Genomic DNA, 22573 nt, shown 5'->3' with positions numbered 1-22573 from the left:
CAAGGAATTTTATATTTATAACCTACTTAATTTTGTAACAAACTGCCATAGAGCAAATTTATAACCTACTCAATACTACTTAATAACTAGTAATACATAGGGTATATAACTAATTAACTATTAGTTATATATATTTATATTTTTAATAGTATTATTATATTTACTAAAAAATGTTTGCATTGACTGTAGGATTATGACCCAGGTATAACATTTTCATCATCTTAAATTAATTGTTTCATTATATTTAATAATTTACTGGATAAATGATAGTATTATGGATAAAATGGACTTAAAAGTTATTTCTCGAATGCAGGTAAACTTAAAAATCACTAGCAAGGTTCAATAAAGTTACACTAGTAGAATATAGCGGTGTTATGAGGTATAAGGGACGAAATTAAAAAAAAAATGAGAGAAACATTGAATTAAAAGTTGCAAAGAAAAAATTATTAATATTATTTTTATTTTTTGATTAATTTAGTGTTTCATGATAAGTGAATCACTCTATATGTTATATCAATTTAATACAATATATTGAATTTTTAGTAATATTCATATAATTTAAATCATTACCTTATAATCGAGAAAATTGACGTTTTCATAAATGCTAGAATTAAATTAAATGGATTCTGCTAATTAAACAAAAATAGAGAAGAGCATTATAATTTTATTCGACACCGTGTCAATGTTAAAAATAACTGCCATAATTATTAAATTTAAATAATTATGCGTTCATGACAATATATTACTATTATATAAGACAACAACGAACTATTAATACGCATTATTTATTACATCTTACCATTGGTCAAACCATCATAACGTGTACATTAGGGCGCTTTATTCCAAGAAAAAATTAATCAAAAATGTTAACCATTACATTCATAGGTCTAATATTTTCAATTTTTTTTTGTTGCCCGATAATAATTAAATTTAAACTGTATAACATACTATAGTTTTATTTTGAACTTGCATTGATTTAAAATTACTAATGTTTTAAATTTGGTTAATAATGTTATTGGTTTCAATTTTTTTTATAATATGATATTATAAAATTATTTTTATTTATTTTTATTTTCAGTTAGAATAAAAAAAAAATTACATTTATTAATAATTATTATTTATCGTAAATATTACTTTTGTTAATCACTTAATGTATATTTATGTATAAACATGTTTTGATATTCGTAGATTAGAAAAGACTTATAATGCTTTAAATTAATCAGGCCTCACAAATATTTTTACAACTTATGACCTCAAAAATACAAATTTTGGGACATATAGGTTATAACGTTGAAACATAAACCACATTCTCCAAATAGCAATTTTAAAAAATAATGTATAAAAACATGTTATAGAATATTCTGTCGTTTGTTTATAATGTGATATCCTGAAGAGTTATTATGTACCTCTATTTTTAACATGTTACATATTATCTTAGTTTTAAAAATAATGCTATCAATCGTTATCTGTATAATGATAAAATAATAAACGAGGTATTCAAATATTTAACAACTAATACTTTATGCGTTTTTTTAACTATTATTAGATTAAATAACACTAAGTCATGGACATAGGTGAACTATTAGATTATAAGGTACTTCTAGTTTTATTAGTTTTGTTATTACAGTATTAATTAGAATCATGGTTAATTCTAGCCGGCTAACACTCCAAAGCGACCATTACCTGAAGAAGAAGTTAATCAAATTCAAGAAAATGAATCAGATTATGAAAGACAAAAAAAATTAAGACGTCTTGCAAAAGCTCGAGTTCAGCAAATTGAAAAACAAGAGCAAGAACGATTGAAAGCAGAACAGGAAAAAATTGCTGATGAAGAACGAAGGAAACTAGAACGACAAGAAATGGTTCAAAAGTTAGTTGATGAAAACTTAGGCGATTCTAGTGTAAGTTTTTAATTATGACTGTAAAAAAATAATAAGTAGCTAATTATAATAATGAATTTTGATAATTAATAAAGAAAATTAATGGTTATACAAGTCTGCAAAATTTGGAAATAAAAGAAGGTATTTCTTTTACTATAATTTTTAATTTTGAATACTTATATTATATTTTCATTTTAAACTAAGTTTTCATAAAGACTTTAAAATTTCCTAGTAAAAATCTTAAATATAATAAAAGTTTATCACTCATGGCTAATATTATTTAAAAGAAAAAATATATTTAAAATATTAGTTTTAAATCAAAATCTTAAATTTTACTTGAATCGTATTAAATTTTGAAGTCATGTATCTATCAGATTTTGTCTTTTCAATATGAAACTGAACGAGATTGAATTTTAACTACTACATCTTCTAATGCTTTTATGAAATTTCTTTAGTTATACATTTTTTTTATGACTGGGTATGGAAATTGTTTAAAAATTATCTGATAAAAATTATTAAAGGTAATATATTGAAAATTTAAACATGTTGAAACTTTGACAATTTTACAAAGCCATGGCAAATTTATAAAAAAAATACTTTCAAGTAATATTTTTTATTACTAAAACAGTTTGTTGGATTAATGATAAATAACAATAAAAAAATCATTAATAAGTTAAATAGTTTAACTCAATATTAAGATAAACTTTGAAGTTAATATTAAGCCTTATTTATTTTATATTTAGGATGGAATTCTAGATGAAGGTGCTTTAAAGAAAATGATTTTATTATTTGAAAAAAAAGTTCTGAAAAATCAAGAAATGCGTATTAAATTTCCTGAAAATCCTGAAAAGTTAGTACTATATACAGTTTAATTTTTTTGTATTACTTTACTAATTGAATTAATCTTAGGTTCATGGAATCAGAAATTGAGTTACATGATATTATAACCGAAATGCATGCTATTGCAACAGTGCCAGATTTATATCCAGTTTTGGTAAATTTAAAAGCAGTTTCTTCTCTATTAGAATTACTATCGCATGAAAATACTGATATAGCTGTTGCAGTAGTCAATTTAATACAGGTAAATAGTTGAAACATAGTACGTTTTAACTACAATATTATTTACAAAAGGTAAAACCCAACCAAATCAGCACAGTGAGGTCACGGCACAGTCGGGAAGTGGTATTAGTTGGGTCAAGTATAATGATATCTGACAGTGATTAAAATCGCTATCATAAAATACGCTTCAATGGAAATCTGTAAATAGTGTTTAATTTTAAAAAATTGGTGGATTATTCCAAAAGCTATATGATCTCTTATTATTGTGATCTTTTGACATATCGTTGAAAGAAATCGGTTCGGTGAGAGCTCAGTAAAGGTGGTGACAGACACAAAAAATAAAAATAACAACACATCATAGAAAAACTAATACCTTCTCAGCTTCTTATCGAAGCTAATTATTTAATACAAAAATTCATTTATAATAAATATATATTTATAAAAAAAAATTACTTTAATCGGAATAAGTTAAACATGTATATTTGGGATCTTATTATCCAATAGGTATTATAGGACTGTGCTTAGGGTCTGCAAACATATTTTGAAGACTTTAATTTTTTTAGTAAAAAAATGTCTTGACCTGAATTTTAGAAGACTCAAAAAAAAGATTTCTATTAGTGCCTAATGCCTACAAATAGCTTAATCAGATTCTGTATATAATTTGTTATAATAATAAAGTTTAACACATTGAGGTGTTACGGATTTTTTTATGGATTGAGTTTTTATTTAAGAAACTTTTTTTACCCCTTCATTTATAAAACATTTACTTTTAACACATAATTATTGCCATTATGAATAGTGTTAACCTCTATCTTCCTCCTGGGCATTTCTTTGTTTTTTTTGGTGTATTATTATCTAAAAAATGAAACACTAAACATTGAATAATTTAAATTTTTTAAAGGAGTTAACTGATATTGATACACTTAATGAAAATGAAGAAGAAACTGAAATATTAATAGATGCATTGCTTAGCAAACAAATATGTGCTTTATTAGTTCAAAATTTAGAGCGAATGGATGAATCTGTTAAAGAAGAAGCAAATGGTGTACACACTACATTAGGCATTTTTGAAAACATTATGGAACTAAGGCCAGATGTTGTAATTGATGTTAGCAAGCAAGGACTTACTCAATGGTTGTTAAAAAGAATTAAAGCAAAGATGCCTTATGATGGAAACAAATTATATAGTAGTGAAATATTATCAATAGTATTACAAAATAATGAAGAGAATAGAGCAATGGTTGGAGAACTTGGAGGTATAGATATACTACTTCAACAATTAGCTGTAAGTTATTTAGAATTATTTTCTTTAATTTGAAAATTCCCTTTATTTTCTAAAAAAATAATTATATTAAGTAAACTGTATTAAAAAATGTGTTAAACATTTCTTATTAGTATTATAAAAGGCATGATCCTGCATCATCTGATGAACAGGAGATGATGGAAAATTTATTTGATTGTTTGTGTTCCTGTCTCATGAATAAACAAAATAGAGATAGATTTCTAAAAGGTGAAGGTCTTCAATTGATGAATTTGATTTTAAGGTATTCAAATTACTTAATTAATCTAGTAAATCCTAAACCAATATTATGTTTACTATTTTAGAGAGAAGAAATTAAGTAGAAATGGTTCATTGAAAGTATTAAATCATGCTTTATCAGGCCCTCAAGGAAAGGAAAATTGTAACAAATTTGTAGATATTTTAGGTCTTAGAACAATATTTCCTTTATTTATGAAAACACCAAAGAAAAATAGAAAGAAGATGCTAAGCACTGAGGAACATGAAGGTTTATTAGTTTATTAAATTAAAAAATAATTTAATTAAAAAAATGGCTGGTTGTTTATAATTATTCATCTATTATATCAGAATTTATTACCATTTTACATATAAAATTGAGGTGAGGTACGGGCATGACAATAATTATTATTAAACATTTCTCAGCTGCAACCATCCTCATGCCTGTTTTTAAAAATGTTAATAACTTTCGATTTAATACACAGGAGTCCAAAATGCAATTTTAGCTAGACAAAATTAATAAGAAATTTTTTACATAATATATCAAAGTATGTTTGAAAATTGGTAAATTTGGTATAAAAAAAAACTGGCATATAATTATTTGAAAAAGTTTGTTAATAATAGTATAGTAAATTTTTGATTTGCATGTTATTTCTACAACTCTCACATCATACTAACATTGTTGTCATTTTATTTCAAAAATAGTATTATGAATGAATGAGACAGATACTATTAATAAAATAAAAATTAAATAAATTAATAGTTAATTCAAAATTAACTTTATTAAATTAAATGATTAATAATATTTAAGTTATTATTAATGTTTAGATTAATTTATTAATAAATAATTATTTTCGCACTGAAAGTTCACTTTAATCCACATTGTTTTATTTTAAAGCTTGTGAATTGTACTATATGATGTATATACTTGCTCAGAGTAACTAAAAGTAAATAAAATATAATGATAAATTTTATCATGTTTAATAAATGAATTTATCTCAAGATATTAATCTTATAGTATTCTTAAATAATAGTATAAATTTAACAAATTCAATATTTGATCATCTACTGTGTAAAACTTATTGATAAAAACAAATTGAGTATTTTTAATGTTTTATCATAAGTAAGATTTTTATTAATTGATCATGAAAATATATATTTATGAGTAGTAAATAAATATATTACATTAATAAATAAAATTAAAAACTTAGTTTTAGTTAACTAAGGTGAGAACATTTTTTTAAGCTATAATCTTTATTTATTTTAAAAGCATTAATGCTGTGAGTTAGACTGTTGGCATAATGACTCTAAATGTTTAGCAATCTCCCCACTTTCTCTTATCATACTGAACTCGTATACCTATAGTGTATGTTAAAAGTAAGGTAAATATAAGTAAAGATAAAATTTAAATAAAAGCTTGGAAGAATGTGAATTATAAATTGTGTTTGAGTTACTTTAAAGGGTCCCAAGTTTATGCAACATTGCCATATGATTGTATAGTAATGCAGAAATATTTGTGACTTTAGGAGGTTAATCTTCTTCCCCTCTCACCAAACGTTATAACATCAGAAAAAATATATTACTAAGTTTTCAAGTCAATTAATAAACATTTGTACTGGATGATAATGTGTTTAAATTAACCTAACTAAATTTATAAATGCATGTAATTCACAACCCTGTTGATATTACACTATTTTTTTTTTTTTTTTTAGCAGATTTTTAGTTCTATTTTTTTAATTAATTATTTTGTTAGATATATTTCTTGATTTATCAGCTATCAATTGCTTTTTAGAATCAATTATCTTATTGGGTTGTAAATATTTTTTCAATTACAACATACATAATTAATTAGATTTTAATAGATATAATTATTTAATAGATTATATGATTATCTGATCATATAATTAAGAAAATGACTTTTGGACCAGTATTTTGGAAATTCTCATTATTGTACCTAGGTGGGAGGAAGAGTACATCTGAGAAATGACTAGTGATAAAAATAACAATATCCATCTCACCTCTAACAATCACTAAAATATATTAATGAATTCTGAAGTATAATTTTAGGAAGTAGCAATTATTTGAATAAGTCAGGATTAGGTCAGTTAATAATAAAAAAATGAGTTTTAGTTCAAATATTAGTCTAAGTTTTTGACCTATATTAATATATATGTATATGTATTTTTTTTTTGAAAATAAAAATTATCGGATAAATTTTTTTTAATGCAATAAAATATTGACTAATATTTTGATGATTTTATTTATTAAAAATATTTTTTAGATATTGAAATTGATTATAAAATGATAAATAAATTTCCTTGCCTAGCTTTTAAAAATAAATATTTTAAAAATGGCAATAAATTAATTTTTAATTTGATAAACTGACATTTGAGAAAATGAATACTAAAGTCAATTGAGTCAGGTAGTAACAGAGATAAATTCAAATAAAAGATAAGTTCTTAAGAAAACTGTCATCGAAGCATTGATAAATTATTTTTTAATTATAGACTTATCAAAGTATCATTGCCAGTTGGCATATAAACTTATTTCTATACTGTGAGTTACAAGAGAACACAACTGAGTAATATTTTTAGTTTAAGCTATTGGCTAGTTAAATTACATAAAATATTAATACTAATAACATTTTGTAATATTAAAAACTGCTAAAAAATATTTAACCAAAGAACAAAATAAATATACTAATTGAAACTTGAAAGTATTCTTTTTTATAACAATAATTATACACTTTAATCAAAATTAATATTCATGTTAAATTGGTAAGCATTCTAAATTAGACTTTTAAATAGTGAGCAATAAATAAAATATACATATTTTTTAAATTAGACTTAAGAATTAGTATACATTTTTGAAAATAGATATATTTAAAATGAACTATTTGACATCATATTTAAATTATGTAAAATTCTTAATTATTATTATTATTTATATGTGTAAAAAAATTTCAGAACATGTTGTGTCAATAATTGCTAATATGTTGCGTAATTGTCGAGGCACACAAAGACAACGTCTTCTAACAAAATTTGCTGAAAATGATATGGAAAAAGTTGATAGACTAATGGAGTTACACTTTAAGTATATGGAAAAAGTGGAAGAAATTGATGTAGATATTGAAGAAAAGGTATTTAAAATAAAAAATGTTCAGTATTTATATGAATTAATTCTTATAAAATAATTTTTAGAATGAGGAAGATGAGGATGAACTATATCTTAAACGTTTAAATGGGGGATTATTCATTTTACAATTAATTGATTATATTTTGTTGGAAGTTTGCAATAGTGGACCCAGTATTAAAAAAAGAGTAACACATATATTGAACATGAGAGGTGGTACTTTGAAGACCATCAGACAAATAATGAGAGGTATTTTTGACTAAAATTTAATTATCTATCGCTTGGACTGCTTCCAATATTTCTTAAAATCTTGTATTATATCCTAAATAACTTAGCATCATTTTTTTTAATTTACAGAATATGCTGGTAATCTAGGTGATGATGGAGACAAAGAATGGCAAGAACAAGAGCAACGTCATATTTTAAAAATGGTGGACAAGTTGTAATATTACTATAACTACTGTATATAAAAACTGTGTTTACTAAAAATTAATAAATTATAATTTGCATGTAATTTTTAATACTATTATAAAAATAAAATGTATTCTTAACAAAATAGAGTATTCTATTCGAAGTTCTATAATTTTATATTACGATACAAACCTACATTTTTATTTTAAAGATAGTTAAATTATACTTGAAATAAAGCACAAGAATTTTTTACTTTGGTCGTTGACATTAAAAGAAATAGAATGAAATACATGAACGTGAATAAGTTGATTACTTAAGTGCTTAGCAAGTATGTCAATTTTTTAAACAACCAAGTAGTATTACTTATTAAATTTAAACTAATTTGATTAAAACCATGTATAAGAAAAGTTATAAAATATAAGTAATTTAAACAAAAATATTTACTTCCATTACCTCTATACTTCTATTTTAACTACAAAACTATAAGTCACAGATAAACGACTAAAGATAATGACTTTGCTCCTCAAATTTACAATATACAGTAGTATGAGCAATTATAAGATATATTTGGAAAAATTCGAATTGGTGGTTCTAAGTAGCCAAGGTGAATTATGATAAACTTGCAAACATTTTTAAAAATAGATATATATTTATTTTCAAATAGTAACTAATTATAACAAAATGAAATTCTCATTAACTTTTTTAACCATCAAAATATTAATAAATTAAGTCGAATCCCAAATTCTATGGTAATTATCTAATATTTCTGAATGAAGTTTATCTTCAACTAACATAAAGTAACCCTGGATTTGAGCTGCACTAGCAGGTTTTCCTGCTTTAGAAACAGTTTCAGCAAAATTCTTAGCTAATTGATCGTTATTAACACAATCTAAGAAAAATCGTTTGTACATTCTCTCAATTTGAGATTTAGAACAATGCCCAATAAATTCTTTTACGTCAATTCTTCCAGGACGTATCAATGCAGGATCCAGCCTTAAATAAAATATAAATTAAATTATAAAATTTGTTAAATTAAAAAATAGTTGAACTAAAATGGAGAGTTTGATACAAAAATAAAATAGTTCAATTTTTAATGCATTGGAAGTATACATAAAAAAGGCACAAGGGAAAAATGGTAATAGTCCATTTCTGTACATTTTTCAGTAGAGCAAAAATAAACTCCTATATTTTTAATAGGAAAATAAAACTAGACACTTAAATGTTAAAAAAAATAAAACTATTTTCAAAATATGGATTTTATTACTTGGTGCAACTGCTAATGGGCAATCAATCAAATTATAAAAAATGGACTTTTTAACTTGAATTGGAAAGACATTTTTTTTATTATACGGAGTATTTGGTCTCATAAAATCATTCAATTACTCGTAAAATAAATACAATATTGAAAAAAATTATTTTTTTAGTTCCATATATTTCTTGATTTATCAGCTATTAATTACTTTTTAAAATCATTCCTTATGGTTTATAAGGGCGCCAACTCTATTTTTTTTTTAATAGAAACATGCATATCAATGGTAAAGAGCACACATATGGTAAATACACATTTATGCCTTTTTAAAGAGACATTCAAAGATCACATATAAGATATATACTAGAGTAAATATAACATCTGATCACAGCATAATATAACTTCACAAGAGTATTTTGAACACCTCATTCGTGCACATGAAAATTCACAATATAAAATTTAATAGCTTATAAAATAAAAAATCATTTAATATAACAAGAGTTAACAACTCTTGGACTAGTACTTCATAAGATATTCTCATTTTTATACCTGACCAGTAGAAATAATATGGTCAGGAAATGACTAGTGACAAAAATATCAACATCTGATCTTACTTCCAACTTTCACTATAAAATGTTAATAACTTCCTAAAATTATACTTCCAAATTTATTAACAATTTTTAGTGATGAATAGAGGTGAGAAGAAGGTATTGTTATTTTTATCACTAGTCATTTCTCAGTTGTACTCTTTCTCTCACCTAGGTACAATAATGAGAATAATTTCCAAAATACTGGTCCAAAAGTTGTTATCAACCAGTTATTTTCTTAGTTAGATGATCATCTACTAAAATCTAATTACTAATTAATTATGTATGTCATTTGAAAAAAAAAAGTTTACATCCCAATAAGATAATTGATTCTAAAAAATAATTGATAGTTGATAAATCAAGAAATATACCTAACAAAAAAATAAAAATTTTTTTTAATATTGAATTTATTTTGTGAGTGATTAATGATAAACTGATCACCTTGTATACCAGAAAATATTATATACATGCATTTTTTATCAAGTTTTTTAAAACATAAAGTTACAAATACTATTGTACTATTTGAAACATATAAATCCAATTATACAAGTCCAAAATATAAAAATTTATTAACAATTTTCTTAAAATTTGAAAAAATGGAACTACTTTCTTTAAGCAGGAAATTCTTCAAATTATTAGTTATTTTTAAATTTGTAGGAAAATTTAACATTTAAGTAATTAATTTTAAAGCAAGTGCTGAATATTAAAGAATGTTAAATGTTTAAAATAACTTTCACAATAAGATTTACCTATCAATAAAGTTAGTTGTCATAAAGAGTATTCTAGCTTCAGATGAAGCAGCTCCATCAAGAGCATTCAATAAACCACTAAGAGTAACCCGACTAAGTCCATCATATGCAGCAGTAACTAGAATGGTATTAAGTATTATTAATATAATTAATACACAGCTATTAATATGTAGCAAAATACTTTGTTTTGATTCATGTCTTCCGCCAAAAGCTGCATCAACATCTTCTAGTAATATAATTGTACTTTGAGGAGCAGCAGACATTAAATAATTGAGCCGATCATCAGTAAGGCCACGTTCACTCAAATTTAATAAACATACACCATACTGTAATTCACCAGCTAATGCTTTAATAAAGGAAGTTTTCCCACATCCTGGAGGACCATATAATAAATAACCTCTTCTATAAGGTATACCACGTTCAATATACCAATATGGTTTATTTATAAATTTTTGAACATCTTTCAGAATACGTTCTGAGACACCATCTTCTAAAACTACTGATGACAATGGTCTAGGTTTTTGAGGATGACCAAACGGACGCCATTCAGATCCTAAGGCTGTATACACAATTGTACGACCTTCCATTGTTTTTAAGGCCATTTGCCGAGCTACCTGACAAATTAACAACATGTCAACACATTAATATTGAGTTAAAACAGTTTAAAATTTCACCTTCTTCTAAAATATTTTTAAATAATAATTTATCTCTTCCAAAAGCAGTTAAAACAACATTTTCCCATGGGACCCCAGCATGCAGGTCAAGTGATTGTTGTTCTCTTGTGCGAGTAACTTGAATAAACTTTCCCTGATACCTGTAATTAAATTTTATGGATAACAACTAATAAAATCCATGTTGGAGCATATAATGGTATTTATAAATTTAATTGCAGTTTTGACAAATTTTATATTGAAAAAAGAAACAAATATTTTAACTTAAGTGTTTTTTATATCTATAAAGGACACATTATAAAATTTAAATTGAAAAAACAAATCCTAATTCTATATTATCCAAATACGTTGTGGAGAATAATCATAATATTATTTAAAATTAGCTTAATACTTAATTATAATATTATTTATTAATATCATGATTATTAATGATATTTTAATATTAATAATAGTATAAAAATGTATATTTATATTATCATAATATTAGTTATATAATAAATAAAAACTTAGAAATTTTGAAGCCCCAAAAAACTGTTTGTTACTTAAGTTTTAAAGGAATTGCATATCTGTAGTTAAAAATAATAATATTGATAATAACTTGAACATCCAAACAGACTTTAAAAATAATGTTCTTTTTCAGTATTTATTTAATAAATATTAAATAATTAAATATCATAGAAGTATCATAGAGTAAATATTCATGTTTACAAAAATCAATATTTATTTCTATACTTTTTAATAATGTCACTTGCAGTGTTTTCCATGTACTTGTCATAATTTATTACTGTTGTTATATGTATCCATGTATTAGTTTATTCTGTATCTAATCGTTTTAATTAGTGATGGGCATAAACGAATGATTTCGATAATCGAATGATTAGTAATCGAGACATTTTCATAATCGAGTGAATCTCTCGAAGTTAAAATCGTCTGCTTGTATGATAAGAATAATCAACTATTATTATTTATCGAGAGAATCGAAAAATTATTCGAAATATGAATAAATATACCTATAGTAAATAATTATTAATTTAATTTTAAATAATTCTAATTAGAATAAGTTTCTAATACTAAAAATACAACAAAATGTGAAGAAAATTGTGAGTATTAGAAGCATACTTCTATATTTTCTTGAAATAATGGAACTGGAATAATAGCTATATGTATTTAAATTTCACTACTTAGTATCCACTATAAGATTTAAACAATTTTTATTTCTATTAATATGGGTCTATTGTGATTGAAGAAGAAATATACACCAAATTTAATGAACACCTCCATTATCAAGCAAATGGATAATATATTAATATCAAATAAATTTCCCATAATCCTACTAAAAAATTTAACATAAATAGCCAAAGTATAAACCAAAATAAATAAGTTTAAAAATTAAACCAATAAGTAACACTAAGGAGTTAAGAACTTAAAAAATCAAGATTATGATAAAGTTATAAAATTATTATCAACAAAAATATTAGTATTTTACTCTATAAGGTGTACTCCAATGCTTGGCAAAAAGTGATATGTTGTATTAACACGTCCTGTGTCCATTTGCTCAAATGTTGTTTCAACGCTTAAATGTTGAGTACGTCGAGCTGCTTTTTGAGTAATCCACAATAATACCCACTGGTAACTCTTGTCACGACATGGCACTTCTAATGTCATCATAAAGTTTCTTCGGAACAAAATAAGACCAGTTGCTGCACCTTTCCTTAATAGAGCAGCTCCAACACCAAGTCCAAAAAGACCAAAACCCGCTCCAAAATACGGATTATCCCCCAAAGACGAAAAGACGTCGGCCAACGGCATATTTAAAAAAATTCTAAATCTCAATGAAGTGAGAACATTTTAATCAATATAATCAACCGTCTGTACGTTCAGGACAGTTATTTCGTAACCAACATCAAGATATTATCTTTTTAGTGTATCATTCCTTGAATAGTTAAAATTTATAAGTAAACAACTCTAATTTTCTAGCAATCGTTTTTAAACTTTTCAAAAGCTAACTTTTTGCTGAAAAAAACGATGGCCTTTTAGGCATATTGACCGGAAACGGGTCGTGTTTGGGAACACATGACCGACATACGTTTCCGCCCGACGGGAAACTCCGCGCACCGCTCTTCACCAGCATTTGTTTTTCTCTCTTTATCGCACCTCTATCTCGCTTTGTCGTTCACGCGCGCGCTCACCCGTCCCGTCTCCCGAGCATTTCGCATGAATGGGAACGCTTTTCGGAAGGAAGGACACACAAACCATGAATCAATTACTTTTTTGAATGAAACGTCGTTGATGAATTGGCGGCGGACGTGCACCGGGTTTGCGCGAAATGACGATGGCTGAGGGCAAGCCAAGCTTCAGGGTTGTCGAGAGGCTTAAGATCAAAATTGGTGAGTGTTTCTTATACCAAAATATTTGGGGCCATTTTTGATATCTATGGTCTTATCCGGGCGACTGGTTGCTCCTACACACGGGGATCTGTTAACCCAATTTTCGTTTAGAACTCATTTTTATTATTTTTTATATTAAGGTGATGCAAAGAATTTGGGTAAGGGACATTCATCACTTAAAGACGGACATTGTACAATCACTCTGGATCAGGAAGAGATATTCCGTACAGCTACTATCGAGAAGGCAATAAGGTAAGTTGTTGTGAGATATTTAATAATTTGTAAGAAGTTGTATTGTTTAATCATGATATAGAGGGTAACATATTAGTTGAAAATATTTGATAATTTCTTTTTTAGATTCATAAAATATATAAAAAGCAAATATCTTATTAGTTGTCTCATGAATTTAGTATTCGTCAAACATATATATATTTATATCAGTGTATTTAAATTACTATTATTATTATTTATGATTCTTGATTTTTGAATAATTTTTATTTTCCTTTTTTAATTAGTTATTTTAATCAAAATTAAATCATATAACTGTTTGTTAATTCATAGTGATAAGAAAAGAATGTTTATTAAATTTTTAGTTGTAAAAGAAGTTAATGGAAAATTATTTCATGAGTATGATCATTTTTAACACCTAATAGATAATCATATTTATTTTATGTTTAGTCCGTTTTGGGGTGAAGAATTTGAATTTGAAATTCCTCGTCGTTTCCGTTACCTGGGTGTATGTGTATATGAACGGGATAGACCTCTTGGTAGAGTAACAGTTAGACGTGACCAACTGACATCATTCAATGATAAAGATCACTGGTTTCCTCTAAGACCTCTTAATGTTGAATCTGAAGTCCAGGTAAAAAAAGTTATTTTTTAGAGTTTTCTTTATTATTAATAATATATAAAAGTTGAAATGAATTTTTATAATTATTTCAAAATTGAATAGTAACCATTTCAAAGATATATGATAAGAGTACCAATTATGAACTCTTTAGTATCGTGGCCAATTGATATTTGATCATTAAATCATAAGTTATTCGTAAAGCATATTGATTCAATAATTTTTCTTAAATATTTGTAATACAAATAAATTTAATGGATTTAATGGTAAAAAGTAGTACAGTGGACAAAACCGGTTCATTCATCCTATTGATGTTATGGGAAACATGTAATGTTATGGACAGTTCACTGCGGGTATTATTCAAATAAAATTATATTCATTTTAATGGTACAAATTATGTCCACTTCTATAAATTAAGGAATTAATATATTAGATTATTAACAGCATTATGTTAAACTTTAAAAAAATGTTCTATTTTCAATATTTAGTTTTTTTATATTTATTAAATTAAACAATTGGTTTTTATAAATGTTTAAAATTCCAAAATTATTCAAAATGCATTATCCTTATTATTTTTAATTAAATTAACTAGGCTTTATTTTATTTTTATTTTATTCCATAAAATTCACCAAAATACATAAGTAACTTGATTATTTTTTTTATTTATATACTCGAATTTTATTATGAGATTGTTAAACATGTTTGTTTCATTTGGTCATTTTTATATGTATTTTTAGTATAAGGGTAAACATTTTTATCAAGTAATCAATATTAAATATATTCACTTAAATATTAAAATATTAATTAAATGTATAAATCTAGAATGTAATTATTTTGATACCAGAAAATAATGTTTCACATTTTAGTAATTTTATTTTCCAATTTTCAGGGGAAAATTCATATTGAAATAGATTTTAGTGAAAATCGAAGTAGACTTGGAGTCCGTTTAAATGAAGCATGTGAATTAGCTATTACAAATGGAAACTGTGATCCTTTTGCTGATGTTACAGTTAGGTACACAAATGATAAAACAGAAAATCAGAGGACCAAAGTTAAGAAAAAGACTAATTCTCCTGTTTTTGATGAGGCATTTGCATTCTCTGTAAGCTCATTTTTTCAAATGTATTTATATTCATTTTTATATTGTCTAAACAAAATATCTCATATAGCTTCCTGGAATGGGTAGAATACATAAACAACATTTATCAAACCAAACACCTCCAGCTGATTGGGCAGAACTTATCGTTACCCTTTATCATGAAGTATCTAGTAGTAATACTGTATTTTTGGGTCAAGTAATTATTCCATTACAAGGAAGAACCGTTAGTGCATGGTAAATAACAACACTTAATAATTTAATTATAATAAAATTATTTTTTATAAATGTAATAAATAATCATAAATTATTAACACTTTATTATTTATAATAAGGTTTTGTGTATACATACATTTTATTTATAATTAATGAAGAAAATTTAATAACCATAATTTTCATCATCATTTCCTTAGCCTTTATGCCTACCTATTTGGGGTCTTCTCTACCTTACGAAGATTTAACAAGACTTTTATAACAGTTGTCAACTTGACACAAACTTATTATAACTTAGGGAACTAGTATGGGGCAGGGTGTGTGTCACTGTTAAAGTCCTATATTGTCACCCATCTAATTGTAAACAGTGTGACCGAATGATTCACTGTGCCAAATCATGCCCCTTAACCCTTTAGCAGGCAGTTGCCTATTTTTAACATTCATAGTCGCGTGGGAGTCTATCAGACCCCATTTCTAAAAAAGTATAAAATATGTATAAAAAAGTTCATTTTTTTAAATTCAAAGACATTATTTGTTACCATATGATATATAAAAATGAATTAAAATTAAAAATTAAATAAAATACAAAATTATGTGCATTACTAAAAATTATATTACGAAAAAAAAAAAATTTAATTTTCAAAATTTCATTAAAAAATTTTGGTTTGTAAAAAAATTATTTTAACTGTAAAATCTTATTTTTAAGACTGTAAACAAAAGCTTTTACTATTACAAAATGTATTTTAATTAATTTTTCTTGTATGTCTTTGAGCTCAAACACGGCTTATATTTATTAGTTTTATGTGTATTTACATTTATATAATCATTTTTCTGAATTGAATTTTTTTATTATTAATATTACAATACATTTAATAATTATGATACAAGTATATACACTTATTTGTTCGTAGTAGCACATCGATTAGCGATAATCAATGTGTCCACATTGCAATGCGACTTATTTATTACATGTTTTGTTCTTATTTGTTTGGTATCATCGAGTAGTGGAAATTCTAAATAGATAATTTATTTTTAAAACTTAATTGCACAATCTTAATTCCACAATATTATATCGATTATAACATTGAATTTACAATAAAACAATATTTTGAATAAAAATAAAAGTCCAAAAAAAAATTATAACGTTACAAGTCGCGTGGGAGTCAAATTGACCCATTTCAATTTTGATGAATATTTTAAGTCATACATTTTTTTTTCGAAGGTATTTATTTATGAAAATCGATTCAATATTACTATAAAAACCATCTTTTAAATTTATATCTATGTACACCCTTTATGCAATATAATACATCCGTTTTTATTTATGTGGGGGTATGCTAGACCCCCACGCAACTGTTTAAGGGTTAATAACCATAAGTTTACCATAAATAATTCTAATACTTTTATTTATACAAATTAACTGCTTAATCAAAATAAATCACTATTTTTCATTGTTTTACAAACCTACTAATTTTTATTAAAATTTGCATTAGTTATCTTAAGTAATCTATCTATTTAATTTTTCTTATATTAATACTTCTACTGGTTCTTTTTATAATTTAAAAATGGACTAAATTTAAAAACAAAGTTTCATAAGTTGTATAATAATAAATTATTTGTTATTCTAATGATTCATTAAAATATCTCATCCATACATATGATACATGTGGCAATCATTACATATGATTGTTGGGTATGGTGCCATTGTTATTATTTTTTCTCTAATAGCTAATAGTAAATATTTAAATAAATATAACTTTATTAATTAGGTACTTTTTGCAACCACGTAACCGAAAATCAAGTCTAAGAGAAGATCAGGGTTTTAATTATCCTAGTGTTGGTTCATTACGTTTAAAAATACATTACACTGCTGATCATGTTCTACCATCACATAATTATGAACGTCTAAAACACATGGTTATGAATAGCCATTCTGTACAAGTTAGTATTTTAAATATTTAATTATTAATAGGGTTTGGTACTATGCATTTATAAATTTTATTTTAGTTATCCCAAGTACATCAATGTTAATAAATACTTTTTAGCTTTGATGCGAAGCTGAGAAGGTATTGGTTTTACTATGATGTGTTTTTATTTTCTCAGCTCTTACCAAACCGATTTCTTTCACAAACGTCAAAAAATCTCAAATCGTATATAGTCTAAGACATTACCCTCAAAAATTGAAAAAAATTTCCTTTGTACCCCGTAAATGAGGGAAATCTCAAAAAAAATCGCCAATTTTCAACATTATTTCAATTTTTTTTACTTAAAACTGCCATATCTTTTTTAAAAATAACCAAATCAATATTATTTTATTTTTTTATATGCATAATATCTTTATCTTTTATTTGGTATATTTTTTTTATAAATCTGACTCTTTACCTGCCCACAAGGGGGGTTTTAAAATGACAACTTTTTCACAAAAAATTTACTTTTGAAAGTGTTCCTGAAAGTCTGATACTTTTATATATATCTTAAATTAAAACTAATGTTATGTACTTTATTATGGAATAAAAAAATGTCGGACTATATTTTGTTTTCACGGTGAAAATGGCTACCAAATGCTATTTTTGTGTGAAAATTCTCAATTTTATATTTTACATTTTTTACTTTAAAATGCTATAACTTATTAATAAGTGTATGGATCAACACAATTTTTTTATGAGAAATAATATTTATATCCCTTTTTTATTTGACAGAATTTATCTTAATCAAAATATTAATAAGGAAATAGCAGATCATGTAGCTTTTGGAATAATCCACCAATTTTTTTAAATTAAATACTATCTAAAGATTTGCATCAAAACGTTTTTTTATGGTGATTTTAATCACTATCAGATATCATTAAATTTTTTTTTTCTTATTTCTAATCAATGTATATTAATTAGAATTTTAGGTTTAAAGGACACATATATCTATATTTATGATATATGGCATATATACCTACAATAAACTTTCATGAAGTGAGATTTTTTAGATAAAAGTGATCCAAACAAATTGTATAAATGCATAAGGTTCCAAACTATAATTATTAATCATTTTATCATGAACCGCATGATAAATTGTGTTAACTATAAAAATTATATTTTAGCCAACTACAGCAAGTCTAGTGTATCTTTTGGGAGAAATAATTCCTAATATTTTAGATGTAGCCCAACCCTTAGTACGTGTTCTACTTCATCATGGGCAAATAGTACAGACAATCAGATCCCTTGCTGTATGGGAAATATCTAAAGTTACGTAAGTATCTTCTGATAACAAAAATTTTTTTCAAACTGGAATTATTTTCATTTTTTTTTTTTAGTGATGCAAATACTATATTTCGTGGTAATTCTTTGGTATCAAAAATGATGGATGAATCTATGCATGTAGCTGGAATGAGATATCTACATGAAACTCTTAGACCTCCATTAGAAAGATTGTTGTCAGAAAGAAGGCCGTGTGAAATTGATCCAGCACGAGTCAAAGATACTGCAGTTATTAGTCATAATTTGGCTAATTTAAAAGTAAAATATTATTTTTATAATTGATTAAGCTATTATAATGTTTATTATTAAACATAATCTTTAAAATATGATTAGATTTATGTAGAAGATGTATTTAAAGCTATTACTACTTCAGCTCTTAAATGTCCAACTGTTATGTGTCAATTATTTCACACACTTAAAGAAGTAGCCATAAAATTTTTTCCAGGTAATAAATTTTTGTTTCAAAGTATTGATACAATTAATTATTTGTATATATTTTCTTTTAGAAAACAAAGAAATCAAGTATTCCGTTGTATCTGGCTTCATATTTTTAAGATTTTTTGCACCTGCTATTTTAGGTCCCAGACTTTTTGATCTCACTAAAGAACAAATTGTGAGTTATTTTTACAAAAGCATTGATAAAAAATTACAATATATTTTTTTAACTTTTTAGGATAATCAAACAAATAGAACTCTAATATTAGTATCTAAAACAATCCAAAGTTTAGGTAACCTTGTTTGTTCACGATCAAATTTTAAAGAAGAATACATGTCTTCTATGTACCAAGCAGTATACACTGAACAACATGTTACTGCTGTTAGACAAGTATTAACCAAAATTATTAATAATATTAAAATTATTAACTAATACTAAATCATTTTTTTAGTTCTTAGAAATAATTTCTGCATCAGCTGGTCCTGCACAATGTACACAAGACACTCCTGTTACATTAAAAGAAGGGTAATTACTCAATCATTTTTTTATATTTTATTAACTACGTTCTTTTCTGGTGTCTAGTAAATACTTGTAAATCACTTATACTAATTGTCTATTTATTTTAGCTTTCTAAGGAAAATTACTTCTTGGTAAGTTTTAGATGAACAAAAATTTAATTGGAAAAATATGATAGTCCTAATTTCTTTTCATTTATTTTAAGAAGTAAACATAATCACTACTAAAATAGGCTTAGCTCCATAATTTTTTAAACATTTTAAATACAGAGTAGTCCATTTATCATTACCCATTCAATTAATATAATTATGAAAATAACTGGTTAATAAAAACTATTAAACCAGTACTTAAAAAATTACAAACATTTTTAAGTCTTAAAGAGAGAAATATCTCTAATGAGAGAAATAGTCATAATAAACTTCTCTCTTAGTCCACATTTCAAAATTGTTGTTATCAACTAAAAAAATAATTTCTAATATTGTATTTATTTTACTAGTAATTGAGGGGGTTAGGATAAACCGATCATTCTGTATTTTTTTATATGAATATTTATAAGGTAGAAGAAAAATTAATTTAGGATCCCAAAAATATTATTTTTGATTGCACCTGTAGAAGTAGTAACAATTTGTTGTTGCAGGATGTTAACAAAAAGGGCTCAAGGTAGAAAACGATTTGGTAGAAAAAATTTTAAGCAGCGATATTTTAAGTTGACTACTAGAGATTTATCATATGCAAAACAAAAAGGTTTGTATTAATTGAATAGTTAAATTTTCATCCTTATATTTATAAATATTTTTTTAATTTTAGGAAAAGAACCACTTTGTACCATTACTTTATCAGATATTTTGGCTGTAGAACGTCTTCAACAAGAATCATTTAACAAAAACAATATGTTTCAAATAATACAACCTGAAAGAGTACTCTATGTGCAAGCTAGTAATTGTGTTGAAGAAAAAGAATGGGTAGATTTACTTACTAAAATGTGTTTTTCCAATACTAAACGTCTCATGCTGTATCATCCAGCTGCATTTATAAATGGCATTTGGTTATGGTATGAAATTTTATTGCATTTTCCTTATTTATATTCTACATTTTTATATTTTAATTTAGTTGTAAATCTAACAATGAAAGAACCAAAGGATGCCATGAAGTTTCCACATCTGTTGATAATATCCAAACAAGTAGTGTTGATGTTGACAGAGAACTCTCTAGATTACATGCACTTTGTGTTACACATATTGATCGATTTGATAGTGTTTTAAGTAATATTTTTAGTTTATTTTAGTTTTTAATTTTTAAATTGTGTTTTTTTAATTCTAATTATATTAACTTATAGAAGCATGTGAATGTAAAACTGTATATCCAGGAGACAATAGATTGTGTCACCCTTTATTGATAGAAGACCCAAAAACTACTTTCAAAACTTTGTCGACACTACGAGATATAATTTATACATTAGAACAGGAGCATAGAACAGTTTTAAGAACAATAGCTAGAGAAACAAAATATGGTAGCAAGTGAGTAGGCATAATATATTATTAATTTTAATGTAAAATGACATATTTGATAATGTTATTAATCAACTTGTATATTTTAAAAATAAATAAATAAAAATTTTCTTAACTTTATTATTTCAGACAAGCCCCAATTGGAGATGACAATTATTTGCTTCTTGCTGGTCGCAAAGATTTGAGTGCCCATCATCACCAAAAAGTTTGGTAGCACAGGCTTAAAAGATCCCGTTCAATTTAAATGGGTAAATGTAACAAAAACACATTTTTAACACTTGCATATGTTTGTATAATAATTACTATAGACATATGTAAGTTATGGTTGTATTAAAATAATTCTACGTAACTTTTATTGAAACTTATTTGAAGCATAAATAATACTATTAATTTTATTATTTTAGGCCTATTCTTAAACTTATTAAATGACAATTTTCAAATTTTACAAAAAAAAAATTAACCCATTAAAATGGTGTTGTTATGACGTTTATAGTTTTATATACGCTTTTCCTTAACAAATAAAAAATTGTGCCAACAGTAATTAACACCCTTGTGTTCATATAATAGTANTTATATATATATATATATATATGTTATAAAATATTGTACATACGAGTGAATCGACTCCACATTCCCTTTGTTTTCTTTCTTCTTTGTAAAAATTATAATATCATATATTATGTACAGTATTTATTAATTGGAGAAAAAAATTCCAGTTATCTTTTTATCTACAGAGTCGATTGTATGTTTTTCTAACACCAACTATGTTGTGATTGTTTAATTTTTAATAACTGAAAACACCAAATTTTTGAATTAATGTTTAAGATACTTTTAAAAATGTTACTGTTCTCTAAAATGAAACAAAAAATTGTACTAATATAATATTAATGTTAGATGTGTTAATGTTTGAAAAATTCTTTGTTTTCAAGTCTTCCTTACTCTGATTAAACTGTATAATTTTTAGTTACCTCAATGAAAATTCAAATATGTAGTAGGTAATATTATTTTATAGTATTTAAATTGACATATGTTTAGTATGATATATACGTTGTGTGTAACAGATTAATT

General features: G+C 25.0%; 3 protein-coding genes across 5 annotated transcripts; 2 read left to right on the top strand and 1 right to left on the bottom strand.

Annotated features, from left to right (window-relative positions):
• Positions 1 to 1443: 1443 nt before the first annotated feature.
• Positions 1444 to 8143, top strand: LOC126895404 (beta-catenin-like protein 1). The gene is made up of 10 exons (XM_050667230.1): positions 1444 to 1594; positions 1656 to 1901; positions 2624 to 2730; positions 2790 to 2961; positions 3841 to 4224; positions 4335 to 4483; positions 4545 to 4726; positions 7422 to 7594; positions 7656 to 7836; positions 7945 to 8143. The coding sequence occupies exons 1-10, from the start codon at positions 1565 to 1567 to the stop codon at positions 8031 to 8033; spliced, it is 1713 nt and encodes a 570-aa protein (XP_050523187.1). The 5' UTR covers positions 1444 to 1564; the 3' UTR covers positions 8034 to 8143.
• Positions 8144 to 8234: 91 nt separating this feature from the next.
• LOC126895406 (mitochondrial chaperone BCS1) lies at positions 8235 to 13118 on the bottom strand. Its single transcript, XM_050667237.1, has 5 exons — positions 12741 to 13118; positions 11258 to 11397; positions 10765 to 11193; positions 10584 to 10701; positions 8235 to 8991 (listed from the first exon to the last, which is right to left on the bottom strand). The coding sequence occupies exons 1-5, from the start codon at positions 13061 to 13063 to the stop codon at positions 8724 to 8726; spliced, it is 1278 nt and encodes a 425-aa protein (XP_050523194.1). The 5' UTR covers positions 13064 to 13118; the 3' UTR covers positions 8235 to 8723.
• A 114-nt stretch (positions 13119 to 13232) lies between these two features.
• Positions 13233 to 21961, top strand: LOC126895400 (GTPase-activating protein). 3 transcript variants are annotated; one of them, XM_050667221.1, is made up of 19 exons: positions 13233 to 13641; positions 13782 to 13893; positions 14320 to 14503; positions 15378 to 15590; positions 15658 to 15821; positions 17567 to 17738; positions 18889 to 19037; positions 19102 to 19303; positions 19379 to 19490; positions 19552 to 19658; positions 19719 to 19871; positions 19933 to 20006; positions 20108 to 20131; positions 20635 to 20741; positions 20805 to 21048; positions 21108 to 21259; positions 21334 to 21514; positions 21635 to 21753; positions 21910 to 21961. In XM_050667221.1, exons 1-18 carry the CDS (start codon positions 13581 to 13583, stop codon positions 21717 to 21719), a joined length of 2496 nt encoding a protein of 831 aa, XP_050523178.1. In that variant the 5' UTR covers positions 13233 to 13580; the 3' UTR covers positions 21720 to 21753; positions 21910 to 21961. The 3 variants fall into 3 exon arrangements, with proteins under 3 accessions (XP_050523178.1, XP_050523177.1, XP_050523179.1); XM_050667220.1 differs by having other exon boundaries at positions 21635 to 21961; XM_050667222.1 differs by lacking the exon at positions 20108 to 20131 and having other exon boundaries at positions 21635 to 21961.
• Positions 21962 to 22573: the final 612 nt, after the last annotated feature.

Source organism: Daktulosphaira vitifoliae, unplaced genomic scaffold (assembly GCF_025091365.1).
Source record: "Daktulosphaira vitifoliae isolate Bord-2020 unplaced genomic scaffold, ASM2509136v1 Scaffold_1, whole genome shotgun sequence".
NCBI lineage: Eukaryota > Metazoa > Arthropoda > Insecta > Hemiptera > Phylloxeridae > Daktulosphaira > Daktulosphaira vitifoliae.
This window is presented reverse-complemented; position numbering and strand designations above follow the sequence as displayed.

Bases quoted from the DNA above. Each gene is read 5' to 3' on its own strand.
- LOC126895404 (XM_050667230.1), top strand. From the start codon at position 1,565: ATGGACATAGGTGAACTATTAGATTATAAG. The intron at 1,595-1,655 runs GTACTTCTAGTT...GGTTAATTCTAG, and splicing joins GTGAACTATTAGATTATAAG to CCGGCTAACACTCCAAAGCG. The intron at 7,837-7,944 runs GTATTTTTGACT...TTTAATTTACAG, and splicing joins CATCAGACAAATAATGAGAG to AATATGCTGGTAATCTAGGT.
- LOC126895400 (XM_050667221.1), top strand. From the start codon at position 13,581: ATGACGATGGCTGAGGGCAAGCCAAGCTTCAGGGTTGTCGAGAGGCTT. The intron at 19,491-19,551 runs GTAATAAATTTT...ATTTTCTTTTAG, and splicing joins AGCCATAAAATTTTTTCCAG to AAAACAAAGAAATCAAGTAT. The intron at 21,515-21,634 runs GTGAGTAGGCAT...TTATTATTTCAG, and splicing joins GAAACAAAATATGGTAGCAA to ACAAGCCCCAATTGGAGATG.
- LOC126895406 (XM_050667237.1), bottom strand. From the start codon at position 13,063: ATGCCGTTGGCCGACGTCTTTTCGTCTTTGGGGGATAATCCGTATTTT. The intron at 11,194-11,257 runs GTGAAATTTTAA...TTTGTCAGGTAG, and splicing joins TAAAAATATTTTAGAAGAAG to CTCGGCAAATGGCCTTAAAA. The intron at 10,702-10,764 runs GTATTTTGCTAC...ATACCATTCTAG, and splicing joins AAGACATGAATCAAAACAAA to TTACTGCTGCATATGATGGA.